At 53.1% G+C, this 18,619-nt stretch overlaps 1 protein-coding gene across 1 annotated transcript in view; it reads left to right on the top strand.

The window, feature by feature from the left end:
• Window positions 1–18,619, top strand: part of SHANK3 (SH3 and multiple ankyrin repeat domains 3) — a 653,367-nt gene that overhangs the window by 415,197 nt on the left and 219,551 nt on the right. The window contains exon 16 of the mRNA XM_039498975.1: window positions 12,475–12,588. Within this exon, the coding sequence (XP_039354909.1) occupies window positions 12,475–12,588 (114 nt within the window). The remainder of the gene's footprint in view (window positions 1–12,474; window positions 12,589–18,619) is intronic.

Raw genomic sequence — 18,619 nt, 5'->3', positions numbered from 1 at the left:
TATAGGGGATACGTCCCGCACCTTATGGCAAACACCAGCCTCACTGACCCCTACTGCCAAGAGAACGGAGCGGCGCTATTTCATCCCCTCTAAAGGGCACGAACACTTGTACACCCCTCCCCCCCCGGACTCCCTGGTGGTGGATGCGGCCAACCAGCGGGAGCGTCAGGGGTTTCAGGGGTCAACACCAAAGAGCAGGGATGCTAAAAGAGTCGAGCTCTTTGGTAGAAAGGTGTACTCCACGGCGGGCCTACAACTCCGCATTGCCAACCAACAGGCGATTGTAAGCCGATATGGTCATAACACGTGTTCAGTCATGTCGAAGTTTATGGAGCTCCTTCCCCAGGACTCGAGGTCAGAGTTTTCGGCCCTAGTGGAGGAGGGGAAGCTGATCTCCTGAGCCTCTCTCCAGGCTGCCTTAAATGCGGCGGACTCAGCCTCACGCACCCTGGCCACGGGCCTGGTCATGCAGCGGGGAGCCTGGCTCCAGGTCTCGGGCCTGCCCTATGAGGTCCAGCAGACCATTCAAGATCTCCCCTTCGAGGGGCAAAAGTTATTTTCGGAAAAGATGGACAAACGTCTGCATAGCCTAAAGGACTCGAGGGCCACACTTCGCTCGCTGGGCTTGCATACCCCTGCGACCCAGCACAGGCAGTTTAGGCGGCAGACGGCCCCCCGCCCGTACCAGCCACAGACTCGCCAGGAGCCGGGGCGCAGGCAGGGCAGAAATGGCAGGAGACGTCACCAATACCACCCCTCCGGCCAGGTGTCCGGCCAATCGAGACCACCATCGGGGCGTAGACCCCCTATTTGATGGTACGGTCGAGGGCGACTTACCTATCGAGACTCTGGATCCTTCTACCCCTACCTTTGGGTCATGTCTGTCCCCCTTCTACTGTGCCTGGTCCCGAATCACATCGGACAAATGGGTGCTCCACACGGTAGAGAGGGGATATTCTATCCAGTTCTCCTCCCTCCCGCCCCACCAGTCCCCCTCCCCGTCCCTCTTCAGGGACCCATCTCACGAGCAACTTCTAACTCAAGAAGTGAAGTCCCTCACGGAGGCAGGGGCAGTGGAGGAAGTTCCTCGGGAGCTCAGGGGCAAAGGCTTCTACTCCCAGTATTTCCTGATACCGAAGGCAAAAGAGGGCCTAAGGCCCATCCTAGACCTGCAGTGGCTGAACAAGTTCGTGCGAAAGCTCAAGTTCCACATGGTCTCCCTGTCCTCATTTATTCCCTCCCTGGATCCAGGAGATTGGTATGCCGCCCTCGACTTAAAGGACGCTTATTTCCACATTGCCATAATTCCCCGACACTGTCGGTACCTCAGGTTGTCGTGGCTGACGCCCATCTGCAGTTCACGGTGCTCCCGTTTGGCCTGTCAGCTGCTCCAAGGGTCTTCACGAAGTGCATGGCAGTCGTGGTGGCCTTCCTGCACAGGCAGGGCATCCAGGTATTCCCCTATCTGGCCAACTGGCTCATAAAGGGCCGCTCCAAGGAGCAGGTGGAGACCCAGGTGTTGTTCATCAAGCGGACCTTTCTCGATCTCAGCCTCCTCTTGAATGAAGCCAAGTCCACCCTGTCTCCGACGCAACGAATAGAGTTCATAGGAGCAGTTCTGGACTCCACCCACGCCAGAGCGTACCTGCCGGAATCCAGGTTCCGTGCGTTTTCCAAGCTCATCCTTGGACTGCACCGCACCCCGATTACCATGGCATGAGTTTGCCTCCGGCTGTTGGGTCACATGGTGGCGTGCACCTATGTGGTGGACCATGCCAGACTCCGGCTTTGCCCGCTACAGTCCTGGTTAGCGACAGCTTATCGCCCGGCCAGGGACCCCTTGGACTCAGTGGTGTCCATTCCCCACTCGGTGCTGAACTGCGGTGGTGGCTCGACCCGCAGAAAGTGTGCATGGGTGTCCCCTTCGCTGCCCCTCAGCCCTCCTTCTCCCTGGTAACGGATGCCTCGGATCGGGGTTGGGGAGCGCACCTGGGACACCTCAGGACGCAGGGCTTGTGGTCGCCGGAGGACCTCAAGTTGCATATCAATGTCAGGGAGCTGAGAGCGGTTCGCCTGGCTTGTTTGACCTTCCGGTCTCACCTGGCCGGCAGGTGTGTTTCAGTCCTCTCGGACAACGCGGCGGCAGTCTTTTATATCAACAAACAGGCGGGTGCAGGGTCCTCTCCCCTGTGCAGGGAAGCCCTCGCGTTGTGGGATTTCTGCATCCACAATGCTACCCACCTGACGGCGTTCTACCTTCCGGGGAAGCAGAACGGTTTGGCGGACACCCTCAGCCGCTCGTTCTGGGGTCACGAGTGGTCCCTCCGATGGGACGTGGTGCACTCAATTTTCCAGCTCTGGGGCTTTCCTCGGTTAGACCTGTTCGCCTCGAGGGAAAACAGGAAGTGCCGACGGTTCTGCTCCCTCCTGGGCTGCAGTCAGGGGTCTCTGTCGGACGCCTTCCTACAGTCTTAGGGGGTCGGTCTACTCTACGCCTTCCCTCCGATCCCCCTGAGACACAGGGTGATTTTGAAGATTTGCAGGATCACGCACAGGTAATCCTGATAGCTCCGGCGTGGCCGCGCCAACATTGGTACACGTCACTCCTGCACATGTCCGTTCAGGCGCCCCTGACGCTGCCCCTGCTCCCGGACCTGATCACACAGAACCGGGGCTCCCTCCGCCACCCAAACCTCGAGTCCCTTCACCTCACAGCCTGGATGCTCCGTGGCTGAACCCGGTGGAGATGCAGTGCTCCCAGCAGGTCCGACAAGTGCTGCTCGGTAGTAGAAAACTGTCAACTAGGGCCACCTACCTGGCCAAATGGAAGTGCTTCTCCATATGATCGGGTCAGCGAGGTCACAATCCGCGGGGGGTCCCAATCCCCATTATCCTAGACTATTTGCTCCACCTCAGACAACTGGGCCTCTCCCTCTCCTTGATTCATGTTCACTTGGCGGCCATCTCGGCTTTCCATCTGGGAGAGGGGGGTACCTTGGTGTTTGCGAACCCGCTGGTCGGGCGTTTCCTCAAAGGTATGGACAGGCTATTCCCGCATGTTCGTCAGCTGGCCCCTGCTTGGGACCTGAATCTGGTCCTCTCCGCCCTCTCGGGACCTCCCTTTGAGCCTCTGGCTTCGTGCTCCCTGTTGTACTTGTCGTATAAGACCGCCTTCCTGGTGGCGATCACCTCGGCCAGGAGGGTGTCGGAGCTCAGGGCGTTAACTTCCGAGCCCCCGTACACTGTCTTTTATAAGGACACGGTCCAACTTAGACCTCACCTGACCTTCCTCCCCAAGGTCTTCTCACAGTTCCACATGGGCCAAGATATTTTTCTCCCAGTGTTTTATCCGAAACCACACTCCTCCAGTGAGGAGCAGAGGTTACATTCCCTGGATGTCCACAGGGCCTTAGCTTTTTACATCGAGCATACCAAGCCGTTCAGACGCTCGACGCAGCTCTTCATCGCAGTGGCGGATAGGATGAAGGGTCTCCCGGTCTCCTCTCAGCGAATCTCTTCGTGGATCGCGACCTGCATCCGGGAGTGTTACCGTATAGCTAAGACCCCTGTTCCTCAGGTCACGGCCCATTCCGCTAGGGCGCAGGCCTCCTCTGCGGCGTTCCTGGCTCAGATCTCGACTCAAGAGATTTGTAGAGCGGCCACGTGGTCCTCCATCCACACGTTATCGTCACACTACGCCATCATGCACCAGGCTAGGGATGATGCAGCCTTTGGTCGTGCAGTGCTCCAGTCAGCAGTGATCTCCGACCCCGCCACCTCAGGTTAGGCTTTGAATGGACATGAACAACCACTCGAAGAAGAAAAAATGGTTACCCACCTTTTTAGTAACTGTTGTTCTTCGAGATGTTGTTCATGTCCATTCCAATACCCACCCTTCTGCCCCTCTGTCGGAGAGCCGGCAAGAAGGAACTGAGGGGGTGGAGGGTCGGCGGGCCCCTTTATAGGGCGCCGTAGTGGCGCTACTCCAGGGGGCGCCAGGGCCGACCCTACGGACGCTGCTAGGGGAAAATTTTCCAGTTAGTGTGCACGCGGTGCGCGCACGCCTACTTTGAATGGACATGAACAACACATCTCGAAGAACAACAGTTACTAAAAAGGTGGGTAACCATTTTTTTCAGAAGCAATTAAGGCAACCTTTCTTGGGAATGAGAGTGTTCACATGGGGGCTTAATTCATTTTAAGTTAATTCCATTCAAGCTAAATGGAAGGATAAACAAAAATATGTCTGCAACTAGAGTCCTTTTTTTAATTTTTCAGAAGGACAAACTTAAAAAACGATGAGAATTAGTTAGGGGAAGCTGGGTAGGCTGAAGAACTCATGGATCTGACTGTGAAGGAGGCTTTGCATTACTTCAGGTTAAAGTTGCAGAAAGCGTCAGGAGCCTGGATTGTGAAGAAACGGGGGGAATCTCCTAGGGAAGGGTTGCAGACCAAACTAGACGAACAAGCATCTCAAACAGGTTATTAAGAGAGAGCCTTCAAGGAGTGGAAGAAGGGAGGGATCAGTTAGGAAAGCTGCTGCTTGGAGGTCAGGAAGTGTAGCGATAAAGTGAGAACTGCCGGCAGCCAAGCAGAGTTGGACCCTGCAAAGGAAATTAAAACCAATAGTAAAAAATGCTTTAGCCATATGGGCCCACTGAGGAGATGAAAGATAATCCAGGCATGGCCCAACACCTAAATGGATACTTTGCTTCAGTTTTTAATGAGGGGTGATAGGAAACTTGGGGTCAGTGGCAGGGTGGCTAATTAGAACAAGGCTATGGAAGTAAAAATTACCACATCCTAAGTGGAAGCCACACTCAGACACCCTAATGGGATCAAATTGGGAGGGACAGTTCAGGGCCGGCTCCAGGCACCAGCGAAAGAAGCACGTGACTGGGGCAGCACATGCTAAGGGGTGGCACAGTCCAAGCAGCTTTCATTTTATTTTATTTTATTTTAGTTTAGTTTTGCTTGGGGTGGCAAAAAATGGTAGAGCTGGCCCTGGGACAGTTCATCTCTATGCAAGGATATGAAAGGAATTGGCACATACAATTGCAGGCAGAGCCCTACGTGGGACTAGTACAGAGCCCTGCAGTGGGAGTGGGATCCCACAGGACCTGCTGCCATAATAGCGGGAGCAGAATAAAAATAGTCCCGCACAGGGCTCTAATTGCAAGCCCAGCAGTCAGGATTTCTAATGAGTCTGTAGGCTCAGGAGTTGTACCCTGTGACTTGAGAAATGCATATATGGTACCTGTATTTAAGAAGGGGAGTAGGGAAGGGATGCGGGAAGCTAAAGGCCCATTAGGTTGACCTCAGTTGTATGCCAGGTCTTAGGACAAACTTTGAAAGAGAGTAATTAAAGGCATGGAGATAAACGGTAACTGGTAGATTGTGCCAGCAGCCAGACCAAGCTGATCTGTCTTTGGGAAGATAACTGGTTCTTTAGACAGAGGAAATGTAGTAGGTGTAATCTGTCGGGATGTCAGTACAGCATTGGATACAGTGCCACATGAGAAATTGGAGAAGATGGGGGTTAATATGAGAACTGAGGGGTGGCTAAGGAACTAGTTAAAGGGGAGACTACAGTGGGTTACACTGAAAGGTGAACTGTCAGGCTGGAAGAAGGTTACTAGTGGAGTTCCTCAGGGATCGGTCTTGGGACCAATCTTCATTACGGTTTTTATATTGACCTTGGCACAAAACTTTGCAGATTCACAAAGTTGGGAGGTGTTGCCAATATGGAGAAGAACCAGAATATCTGACTGTGGCAGGGTGCTGCTGGGCAGCCTCAATCAGCTCCTGCCACCCCGGCCCCAGGCACGGGGAATGGACTGGGGCTGGGTAAATAGCCTAGGTTTGCCTCATCACTGACTGCACCTGCCAGCCTCAGTAGGCAGGAGCTATCAGGCTGGGAGGAAGGGAGTGAAAGAGGGGTTGGGGACGGAGACCAGGAGGGAGGGGAGGCTCAGTGAGAGATAGGAGCCTGCTACTCTGTTGCTGACCAGGCCTGGGTCAGGCCAAGCCACTGTAGATATCCCCTGTCTATAGTAGGAAATGGACAAATACAGAGCATGAGTGTTGCACCAGCGTGGAGTGTCCGTGAGTCTGTGCGGAGCGGGGCCAAGGGGCTGGGTATGCAGGGGCGTGCTGTGCACCCCCTCACACAGACAAGAAGATTTGGACGACCCTGAAAACGGGAGTAATAGAAGTGGGATGAAATTTAATGGTGCAAAGTGCAAGGTCATGCATAGAGAGACTAAACAAGAGTTTTTTCCTCTAAGCTGGGGATTTACCAGTTAGAAGTAATGGTGGGAAAAGACCTGGTGTATTGGTCGATCACAGGAGACTGAGCTGCCAATGTGGTGTGGCCATGAAAAAGGCTAATTCCTCACCCAGCGCATCCCAGGATTACATTTCCAGCAGAGAGAGAGACAAAGAGAGAAGTGTTATTACTATTGTACAAGGCACAGCATCTGCAACACTGTCTGCAATTCTAGTGTCCCATGTTTAAGAAAGATTAAATCAAACTGGAACTCGTACAGAGAAGGGCTGTGAGGATGATAAGAGGAATGGAGAATCTGCCTTATGAGATGAGACTTAGAGGGCTTGGCTTGTTTAGCCTGACCACATGAAGGCTAAGGGGAGAAACGATTGCTCTCTGTAAATACACTAGGGAGGATGTGACGTTCCCCTCTGGTGTTATCCGGACCGGTGATCTGCTAGGTCACTCTAATCCTTGACTCTGGGAGCCAGCCTGACCCTGCTCTGCTGTGAGAACCCCACTCCTGGGCTGTTCACGCACAGCCTCTGGCGTGTAAGCTGCTCCCAGCTACTTGCAACTGAATGACACTAGCCAATATCTCCCATCCCAGAGACAACCCTAGGAACCTCTGTCTTGCAGTGTCCAGTTATGCCCGCTGGACACTGCAAGCTTATGAGAGTTCATCAATTTAACAAAGAGATTGATATGAACCAGGTTTGTTATCCCAAGAGGAGACTCTGACATGCTTCAAACCAAATGCACTGCTTCAGGTAGAATAAACAAACAAATTTACTAACTCTAAAGATAGATTTTAAGTGATTATAAGTCAAAGCACAACAAGTCAGAGTGGTTACCAAAATAAAATAAAACATAAGCACGCAGTGTACACTGTCAACCCTATTAGATTGGGCAACATCTAGATGAAGCCGTTTGTCTCACCCCACTGGATATTGCAGTCCTTAATATACAGGTTTGTTCCTTAAACCTGGGCCAGTCTCCTGTGTTGGAGTTTTGTCTTCTCAGTGTCCTGGTTGCTTGCAGTGAAGGTGGGGCAGAAGAAGGGCCCAGTACGTATCCGCTCTGTCTGTTTTATACCCTCAGTCCATGTGCTTGTAGAACACAAGTCCAGGCATGTCTGGGGGGCATTGCTGAGTCTCTTCCAGCAAGGTTGAGCAATTCCCCTGGTGTCACCTCATGCAGGTGAGTCATTGCATTGTAGCTCCCTTGCTGGACAATGACTGTTGATGGGTTGTTTGACACCCTGCCCGGGCGTTGGTTACTTTCCTTGCTGTTGCCTTTGGGGAGCTAATGTCTGGCTGATTTCCCAACTTACAGCATGTTTTAGTGACCACCATACGACACAATTCTCATAACTTCCTATGCATTAATGATACACATACATGGATAGAGACATGACTTTCAGCAGATCCTAACCATTCCCCTGATACCGTACAAGGCATGCTTTATCTGTAAGATCACGATTATATGAAAATGAGGAACATGGAGGCTACAGTACGCTCTCCCAAGGTACAGAATGTCACAGAGGGAGAGGTTCCATTTAAGTTATGGGGTGGTGATGTCACAAGATAAAATGGGTATAAACTGGCCATTGACAAGTTTAGGGTTGAAATTAGACAAAGATTTCTAACTATCAGAGGAGTAAAGCTCTGGAGCAGCCTCCCAAGGGGACCAGTGGAGACTGAGCTTAGTAAGTTTATGGAGGGGATGGCATGAAGAGTTGGCTCCACTGGCCTGTGCTCCTTCTGTGACTGCGATTAGCAAATATCTCCAGTAGCCAGAGAAGGGACACTAGATGGGGAGGGCTCTGTGTTACGACAGAGAATTCTCTCCCAGGTGTCTGGCTGGTGGGTCTTGCTCCCATGTTTGGAGGCCTGACTGCCATATTTGGGGTCAGGAAGGAACTTTCTTCCACGTCAGACTGGCAGAGACCTTGGGGGGTTTCCCCTTCACCACTCTGCAGCATGGGTCATGAGTCACTTGCTGGTTTGAATTAGAGTATATGGGGGATTCTCTGTAACCTAAATTCTTGATTTAGTCCTAAGTGGAACACAGGATCTGATCCTAGAGGTGAATATAGCTGGACTGCTTGCTAATAGTGACCATATTATAATAAATTTTAACATCCCTGTGATGGGGAAACACCACAGCAGCCCACCAAGGTAGCATTTCATTTCAGAAAGGGGAACTACACCAAAATGAGGAAGTTAATTAAACAGAAATTAAAATGTACAGTGCCAAAAATGAAATCCCTGCAAGCTGCATGGAAACTTTTTAGGCACCATAATAGAGGCTCAGCTTAAATGTATACCCCAAATTAAAAAAACATAAGAACCAAAAAAGTGCCACTGTGGCTAAACGATAAAGTAAAAGAATCAGTGAGAGGCAAAAAGGCATCCTTTAAAAAGGTGAAAGTTAAATCCTAGTGAAGGAAATAGAAAGGAGCATAAACTCTGGCAAGTGAAGTGTAAAAATATAGAAGCAGCAAAGAATCCTGTGGCACCTTATAGACTAACAGACGTTTTGCAGCATGAGCTTTCGTGGGTGAATACCCACTTCTTTGGATGCAAGCAGTGGAAATTTCCAGGGGCAGGTGTATATGTAAGCAAGCAAGAAGCAAGCTAGAGATAACGAGGTTAGATCAATCAGGGAGGATGAGGCCCTGTTCCAGCAGCTGAGGTGTGAAAACCAAGGGAGGAGAAACTGGTTCTGTAATTGGCAAGCCATTCACAGTCTTTGTTTAGTCCTGAGCTGATGGTGTTAAATTTGTAGATGAACTGGAGCTCAGCAGTTTCTCTTTGAAGTCTGGTCCTAAAGTTTTTTTGCTGTAGGATGGCCACCTTAAAATCTGCTATTGTGTGGCCAGGGAGGTTGAAGTGTTCTCCTACAGGTTTTTGTATATTGCCATTCTTAATGTCTGATTTGTGTCCATTTATCCTTTTCCTTAGAGACTGTCCAGTTTGGCCGATGTACATAGCAGAGGGGCATTGCTGGCATATGATGGCATATATTACATTGGTGGACGTGCAGGTGAATGAACCGGTGATGGTGTGGCTGATCTGGTTAGGTCCTGTGATGGTGTCGCTGGTGTAGATATGTGGGCAGAGTTGGCATCGAGGTTTGTTGCATGGGTTGGTTCCTGAGCTAGAGTTACTATGGTGCGGTGTGCAGTTGCTGGTGAGAATATGCTTCAGGTTGGCAGGTTGTCTGTGGGCGAGGACTGGCCTGCCACCCAAGGCCTGTGAAAGTGTGGGATCATTGTCCAGGATGGGTTGTAGATCCCTGATGATGCGTTGGAGGGGTTTGAGCTGGGGACTGTATGTGATGGCCAGTGGAGTCCTGTTGGTTTCTTTCTTGGGTTTGTCTTGCAGTAGGAGGCTTCTGGGTACACATCTGGCTCTGTTGATCTGTTTCCTTATTTCCTCGTGTGGGTACTGTAGTCTTGAGAATGCTTGGTGGAGATTTTCTAGGTGTTGGTCTCTGTCTGTGGGGTTAGAGCAGATACGGTTGTACCTTAGTGCTTGGCTGTAGACAATGGATCTTGTGGTGTGCCCGGGATGGAAGCTGGAGGCATGAAGGTAGGCATAGCGGTCGGTAGGTTTTCGGTATAGGGTGGTGTTAATGTGACCACCACTTATTTGCACCGTGGTGTCTAGGAAGTGGACCTCCCGTGTAGATAGGTCCAGGCTGAGGTTGATGGAGGGGTGGAAGCTGTTGAAATCATGGTGGAATTTTTCCAGAGTCTCCTTCCCATGGGTCCAGATGATGAAGATGTCATCAATGTAGCGTAGGTAGAGAAGGGGCGTGAGTGGACGGGAGCTGAGGAAGTGTTGTTCCAGGTCGGCCATAAAAATATTGGCATATTGTGGGGCCATGCGGGTGCCCATAGCGGTGCCACTGATCTGGAGATATATATTGTCATTAAATTTGAAATAGTTGTGTGTGAGGATAAAGGCACAGAGCTCAGCAACCAGTTGTGCTGTGGCATCATCAGGGATACTGTTCCTGACAGCTTGTATTCCATCAGTGTGTGGGATGTTTGTGTAGAGAGCCTCTACATCCATGGTGGCTAGGATGGTGTTTTCTGGAAGGTCACCAATGCATTGTAGTTTCCTCAGGAAATCAGTGGTGTCACGGAGATAGCTGGGCGTGCTGGTAACATAGGGTCTGAGTAGAGAGTCCACATATCCAGACAGTCCTTCAGTGAGAGTTCCAATGCCAGAGATGATGGGGCGTCCAGGATTTCCGGGTTTGTGGATCTTGGGTAGTAGATAGAATAACCCTGGTCGGGGTTCTAAGGGTATGTTGATTTGTTCCGGTGTTAGTGTAGGGAGTGTCCTGAGTAGATGGTGCAGTTTCTTAGTGTATTCCTCAGTGGGATCTGAGGGAAGTAGCCTGTAAAATTTGGTATTGGAGAGTTGTCTGGCGGCCTCCTTTTGGTAGTCAGACCTGTTCATGATGACAACAGCACCTCCTTTATCAGCCTCTTTGATTATAATGTCAGGATGGTTTCTGAGGCTGTGGATGGCATTGCGTTCTGCACAACTTAGGTTGTGAGGCAAGCGATGTTGTTTTTCCACAATTTCTGCCAATTCCAGAAATTTTCTGGATGTTGTTTTTCCACAATTTCTGCCAATTCCACAATTTTCCACAATTCCATTAATTGTGGAAAAACAACATCGCTTGCCTCACAACCTAAGTCGTGCAGAACGCATTGCCATCCACAGCCTCAGAAACCATCCTGACATCCTGAAGCCTGCTAAACAACCAGTGGGGTCACTGGACAATCGAGATGCTAAAGGAGACTCAAGGGCTTTGTTTGCAGGGATGATCCCTCACTTTCACGGACCTTGGGAGACAGGCCAGTCCTCGCTTGCAGACAGACACCCAACCTGAAGCAAATACTCACCAGCAACTACACACCACACAATAGAAACACTAACCCAGGAACCAATCCCTGAAACAAACCCCGTTACCAACTCTGTCAGCATATCTATTCAAGGGACACCATAATAGGACCTAACCGCATCATCGGGCTCATTCACCTGCACATCTACCAATATGATATATGCCATCATGTGCCAGCAATGCCCCTCTGCCATGTACATTGGCCAAACCGGACAGTCTCTACACAAAAGAATAAATGAATACAAATCAGATATCAACCTATACACTTTTACTGATTTTGGCCTTTGTTGCTGCAGTAATGTATGGGAATCAGTGAGGTGTCAACCGACCACTGCCCTGGCTTAATCAGGAAAGGGCTGCTGGCAAGATGCCAGCGAGGGATCCTTGGCTCTGGAATTCACTTCTGCCCTTGGCCTACTCTTCCGGAGCTGTTTCAAGGCTTCTCTATTTTCCTGGGCTGTTGGGAGTGGGTGACTTGGGAAGGGAAGGTTATTAGTTAGTCCTGACAGGTTGGGAGGATTTTGCCACTGATGCTGAAGTGCTCTGATAGTAGGTAAGACATCTAGACTGTACCTTAACTTAGGTTAAAAGTGCAGCGAGGACAAGGCCACTCAGGTCTTAACTCAGGTTAGCAGCTTGAGTTCAGCCCCAGGCTCCTGTATTGGCAGTAACCTGAGTTAAAACCTGAGTGGCCTTGGCCTCACTGCTATTTAACCTGTGTTAGCTAGCTCGAGTTAAGAACACAGCATGGCCTCTCTTTGCAGGGAAGATGCACTCTTAGCGGCAGCATTTTCTAGTTCAGGGCGCACGAGACTGGGTGCCAGACTCCTGGGATCTAATTCCAGCTCTGAGACTGACTTGCTGTTTGGCTTTGGGAAAATCAGTGTCCTCTCGGTGCCTCTGTTTCCCTGTTTGTAAAATACTGGCAGTGCTTCCCTGCCTCGCAGGAGACATCTGAACACATCCTGACGTCTCTGGAACACCCTGGCTTCCCTTCCACTGCTTCCTGTGAACAGGGTGGATGCTCCTGGCTCTCTCTCCAAGCGTATCACTGCACGCACCTCGGGTCTCTCGCTTTCTAACTGAGCAGGCCGGAAGGACAAAAGACAGTCCTTTCCAAGGGCTCTTAGGTGGCTCCTTCCCCAGTGTCCAGGCTCGAACTCTAGACTTGTTTCCTAGGTTGTGCACGTCCACAGACCATGTGCTTGGGCATGGTAATTCTGTACCCTGCACTGCCCCCCTCCCTGTTCTGATCTGTGTGTCTGTTTCTCTTTCCGTAGTGCTCAGCATTGGTGAGGGTGGCTTCTGGGAAGGAACCGTGAAAGGACGGACCGGTTGGTTCCCGGCAGAATGCGTTGAGGAAGTGCAGATGCGACAGTATGATCCACGGCAAGGTAAGCTTTCCTGCTCGGGTAGGGTGACTGTCTCAGATGCTGGGCTGAGAGCCTCCTCTGCAAGGCAGCTGTGTCCAGCCCCCAGCAATTCAGACTTGTTGACTTCCACTTACACAGAACTCCCAGGCTGCCCATCTTCTGCCCTTGGTGCCCAGCCCATAAACTGAAACCCACAAAATAACAGAAGTTACAGTCTAGTCAATTTGTCAGTGATTCTCTTGCTGCTCCCGGTCCAGAGTTCCCACCTTCAGCACGTTCAGTGTCATGACCTATGTGCTTGCCGCCCTCGGGGAACATTTAGTCATACAGGGCAATGGCTTCAAATCCTACCACTGGCTTTTTGGGTGCCAAATCTGAGATAATTCAGATGTCCCCAGATGAGTGGCTGTAGCGCTTTCAGCAGTGGCTGTCAGTATGATACAACCTGTGATTCACAGGGGATTCTGTCCCCTTAATCAGGGCTCAGCTTATGCTTGCGTAAGAAGCTGACTCCCATGTGCATCTCATGCTTTCCTCAGGCCATTCAAACACAGGATGCACTGAAAGCAAAGCGGCTGCGTGACATGGAGCCGGTTTGCTTCCCCTGCCAAGTGCCTTCTTCAGTGCCATGTGCAGACATTGGCTTAGTGAGCAATTGCTCACCTCAGGAAGCTCTGGCCTCCTGGAACAGCGTCTAGCTCGGCACAAGTGGCTAGCAAGGGGCCAGTCCATTTGGTGCTTTCCATACATCTGAAAAAAGACACAAGTTACATTTGATCCTCCAAAGAGGCTCCATGTGTGGGCAGGGCCTTCTGGGAAGGAGGTGTGGTCATGGCAGAAGCCTTCCAACAGCTGTGTAAAACGGGTAGCTGGCTTCCTGTGCGCACAGGGCTGTGGCAGGTGCTGGCGAGGAGTCCTGGAGTGCCGTGGACTGCACTGTTTGATGAACATCCTGCAAGGCTCATATGTTGCACCAGCTCTGCTAGAGTTCAGACTGAGAAGCCCTTTCTGTTCAAAGGGTCACTCTTCTAATTGTGCTAAGATGCACATGCTTACTCAGATTGCCTTGGCATGTGGTATGCCTCATGGGGGTGTGGGGTAGGGGGAATGATCCAAACTTGGGGTCACTTGAGCGAGGGGTTCCTGAGGTACAGCTCCCCCCACCAGTTCTGGAGGTTGACAGATTCTACCAATGTTTTTTGCACACACCAGGGGCTCAAACTGTGGCTCTGATTGTCCCTCGTTTGATCTCAATTGCCTAACATTGGTCCCAGCTAGTGCATGGTTCCCACAGCCTCTTGGGGGAAACAAAATAGAAACATTATTAAAGGAAGAGTTTAGCTCTCTGTGTTAGCACGTGCTAAACACTCCCACACCAGACTGCAGTGCATGCATGCAGAAAGACTAGCCAAGCGTTTCAGGCCAGCCAGCTTTCACGGGACCTGTGTGGCTTAGGCGCATGCTGTGGCTGGACTTAAGCCACTGTCAGGCACTGCAAGTTCAAACCGTACCCTTGGCAGAAATCTGAAAATGAAATGTCGACCTGTTGCTACAAGCTGCCTCTAGCAAATGGTGGGGGGTGGAGTCTGAGCAGAAATTCAGGAGCTGCTGAAACTATTCTAATTACATGTGAATTTTTGCAGGGAGGGGGATAAATGGGGTTGGGTTGGGTGGGGGAAGGGACACTGGAGGAGTGATACGGGGCTGGGTTGCAGGGTGCATGGGGGGAGCTATGTCAGCCCCACATTCTCCCCTAATGTGAGTGTGTGCTGGGGCCTGGGAGGCCTGCCCCATAGGACCTCTGGTCTTGTTGCCATGTAGTACTGGGATCTGTGTCCCTTTCCCTGCCCCCTCTTGTGAGCTGGGCTCAGGGGATTCCTGCCCATTGGGGGTGTCTAAGCCCCTCTCCCTGCCCCATGAGGGTGAAGGCTGTCACTCCGAGGGGTTGGAGCCCCTCTCCATGTGAGCCCTGCTTCTTTGTGTGGGAGGGTCACCGAGCTGAGAATGGGCATGCTTGGGGCATGGCACGAGCTGTAAGCGCCCTCACTGGGGCAGGGGCGTGAGAACGCCCACAGAGGTGAATGGAGCAGTTTGTGTGCCTCAGGGCCATGGTTCCAGGCTGTATTCATCTCCGGGGGGTCCTGGCTCAGCCACTTGGCTCTCAGAGTCTCATGTTCTGCAGCTGTATGTGTGCGGCTGATTCCCTCCATCCTTCCCCTGTTCTTCCTCAAATGTCCCATCTTAGGACTGGCCAGTGCCGCACGCCTGAGCACAGCAAAGCAGGTGCTGATTCATTTCGTGCAGTAGCTTACTGGAGTGCCAGCTCCACTTGAGTTCGGGTTGAGAAACTCTGACTGTTTAAAGGTCAACTTTTCTAAGTGCGGTGAAATCCATATGCCTTGGAGTTTGCTGTGCCTCATGGCAGTGCAGGGTAGGGTTAGTGTGCCAAATCTGGGTTCGTTTGAGCCAATGGTTCCTGACACGTATGCTTCCAAAAACACCATTTCACAAAATCCACAGATTCCGCCTGCCTGGGTGTGTGTTTGCTTGTTGCACATGTGGGGCTCAAACCAAGGCTCTGAGCATCCCCAGTTGATCTCAGTTGCTCGATATTTATCCCAGTTAGTGCCTGGCACCCACAGCCCCACTGGGGAAGTGTCAAAGGATGACACTGCCTCTTTCGGAGGGAAGAGGCCAGTGCACCTGTGGTCAGCTGACCCCAGTTCGCCTTAAAAGAGGGTCAGGAGGTGGTAGGTGAGAGCTGCCTGGGAGTAAGAGATTAACAGGTGAGAGCTGCTGGAGATCAGAAGAGGTCCCTGAAGGAAGCTGTAGCTGAAGGCCGGGCAACGGTGGAGGGACTTAGCCACTGATGTCTCCATGCTGGAGAGCTAGAGCCAGAGGGCTGGAAAGGGGGGGAGCTGGGGAAGGGAGGCTCCTGGTGCAGATGAGCTCCCAGCAGAGAGGCTCCTCGTGCTGGGAGGAGCAGGGTTGCGCTCCAGCTGGTGGTGTGGAGAAGGCCAAAGAGGAGCCTTTGAAATGTGAAGTATTGGATAAGACTTTCCTTGGAACAGCTTCCCTTGTTCCCGCCCCCTGTAGCTGGAGAGAGTCTTAGAAGGAAAAGCCCCTGGTTTGACAGTCTCGCCGATGGTGCTAACTGTCCTTGTGGGGAACAGAGACGCTAGCTGAGATGGGTGGAGCTGCTCTTTCTGCTGCTGCTACTGTTAAATCCAAACCCATTTTATCTGCAGTGGTGGTTGGGATTCAGCTCGGGTGGTGATGTCATGTGGGTCCCTTTCAGTGGGACAGGAAGCTGGTCAGGACATCCCTCAGAGACGGTCCAGGGGCCCATGAGGTGGGGTGGGGGCATCCATGATGGGGGAACTCGCTTCAATAGTCTGCATCTTTTCTTCCCCGTTCTTCTTGCTGTTCTTTTCCCCACAGTCCTCTTTGTTCTTTTAAGACCCAAAAAGGGAGTGATGGGTGGAATAGCCCCTCTCCTCATTAGTTTGTCTTCCAGCCAAGCCCAGTATCCAACTCACCAATTTTGGGTTAATTAATTTCTGATCCTGTCTCGTCTTCTGTTTTTACTAAGCATAAGTTCAATATAATCCTTGAATTCTTCTTCGAGTGTTTGCTCCTATGCATTCCATGTAGGTGTGCGCGCTGCGCGTGCACGGCTCTTCGGAAGATTTTTACCCTAGCAACTCCGGCGGGCCGGCTGGGCGCCCCCTGGAGTGGCGCCGCTATAGCGCAGGATATATACCCCAGCCGGCCCGTCCGCTCCTCAGTTCCTTCTTTCCGCCCGTGACGGCCGTTGGAACAGTGGAGCACAGCTTAGCTGTCCTCCACTTCCCTAGCTACTCGTAGTTTTCTCTCGTTCTGTTTATAGTGGTAGTTAAACCTGTTTGTTTGTAGAATAGTGTATTTATTTTACAGGGGTTGGGGTTTATCCCCTTCCCCTCACCCGGGGCCGGGTCCGGTGCCCGGTCCACAGGGTTTTCTACTGCTCGGCCGGCCACAAGCCGCTGCCGACAAGAGAACTTCTCCTAAGTGCCTCGAGGGATCTTACCTCACAGATAAGTGCCGCGTTCGTGAGGCCCTTAATCTGTGAACAAAGGGGAGCGGGGCTTTCGTTTTGAACAGCTCCTGAGGAGGCAGCTCTTGCTCCTCCGCTCTCGGCGCCGACCGCTAGTTCGTTTTTCACGGCGCGCTCCCTCGGCACCGGACCGCCGGTGCCGCCAAGGCCTCCTGGCACCACCGTCGCTGGCTCCGACGTACCCTCGGCATGGACCTCTCTCCTGGAGGATGAAGAGTTACTCCGGCCAGGCAAGAGCCGTTGAGTCCAGTGCTGGAAAGCTCCCCGGTATGCACCGTGGTCGAGCTCGCCCGGAAGCTGCGTCCGAGCCGCCTGCTCCGCAGCCGAGCGCTACGCTCAGTCGGATCGCCCGGCACCGATGTCTGCCGCGGCACCGACAATATCTGCACCTTTCACTCCGGCCAGGCAAGAGCCGTCGAGTCCGGTGCTGGAAAGCTCCCCGGTATGGACCGTGGTCGAGCTCGCTCTGACGCTGCGTCCGAGCCGCCTGCTCCGCAGCCGAGCGCTACGCTCCGTCGGATCGCCCGGCACCGATGTCTGCCGCGGCACCGACAATATCCGCACCTTTCACTCCGGCCAGGCAAGAGCCGTCGAGTCTGGTGCTGGAAAGCTCCCGGGTACGGACCGTGGTCGAGCTCGCTCTGACGCTGCGTCCAAGCCGCCTGCTCCGCAGCCGAGCGCTATGCTCCGTCGGATCGCCCGGCAACGATGTCTGCCGCGGCACCGACGTTATCCGCACCTTTCACTCCGGCCAGGCAAGAGCCGTTGAGTCCGGTGCTGGAAAGCTCCCCGGTGCGGACCGTGGTCGAGCTCGCTCTGTAGCTGCGTCCGAGCCGCCTGCTCCGCAGCCGAGCGCTAGGCTCCGTCGGATCGCCCGGCACCGATGTCGGCCGCGGCACCGACAATATCCGCACTGTTAACTCCGGCCAGGCAAGAGCCGTCGAGTCCGGTGCTGGTAAGCTCCCCGGTACGGACCGTGGTCGAGCTCGCTAGGAAGCTGCGTCTGAGCCGCCTGCTCCGCAGCCGAGCGCTATGTTCAGTGGGACCGCCGGCACCGACGTCTGCCGCGGCACCGTCAATGTCTACACCGTTAACTCCGGCCAGGCAAGAGCCGTCGAGTCCGGTGCCGGAAAGCTCCCCGGTACGGACCGTGGTTGAGCTCGCCCTGAAGCTGCGTCCGAGCCGCCTGCTCCGCAGCCGAGCGCTATGCTCCATCGGATCGCCCGGCACCGATGTCTACCGCGGCACCGACAATGCCCGCACCTTTAACTCCGGCCAGGCAAAGGCCATCGAGTCTGGTGCTGGAATACTCCCCGGTACGGACCGTGGTGGAGCTCGCTATGAAGCTGCATCCGTGGTGCCAGCTATGGTCGAGCTCACTGTTCCCTCCACGCCGGAGACAGTGTCCACGGCGAGGGGGCTGATTGCAACGACAGCTTCTACGCTGCCTCAACCCCCGGCACCGCCGGTGGGGGTTGCATAGTCGATGGGCACGCCTGCCTTGATCAGGCCACCCTACCTCGGCACCGCACAGCAGCACCGTTCAGGGTCGCGGTCCCGCAGATGTTCTCGGTCCCGTCACCGATCTAGGTCTAGGCACCGTTCTCCATGTTGGTACCAGTAGTGCTCGCGGCACCGGTCAGCATCCCGTTCGCCGGTCCGGGACACTCAGCACCGATCAAGCCCCAGGCACCGGGACACTCGTGGCCACTCCTGATCATCGAGCCTCGCACCCTCGGTCGACCGCCCGGCACAGCTTCGGTGGCAGGTCCCGTTCTCGGTACCAGTCGGTCTACCGGTACCGATCCCCGGTGCCGCATCGAGCGCCGTCAGTTACAGACGGAGACTCTACCAAGAGCTTGCTGCTCCCCCAGGGCCATCCAGCCACGCATCAGTGTCGTCCCGTGCAGACACTTCATATGCGTAGCACTCTGTTTCCGATGTGCCCTCCAGGGT

This window comes from Mauremys reevesii, linkage group 1, assembly GCF_016161935.1.
Source record: "Mauremys reevesii isolate NIE-2019 linkage group 1, ASM1616193v1, whole genome shotgun sequence".
Classification (NCBI taxonomy): domain Eukaryota; kingdom Metazoa; phylum Chordata; order Testudines; family Geoemydidae; genus Mauremys; species Mauremys reevesii.
Note: the sequence above shows the minus strand (reverse complement) of the source record. Positions and strands in the feature narration are given on the sequence as shown.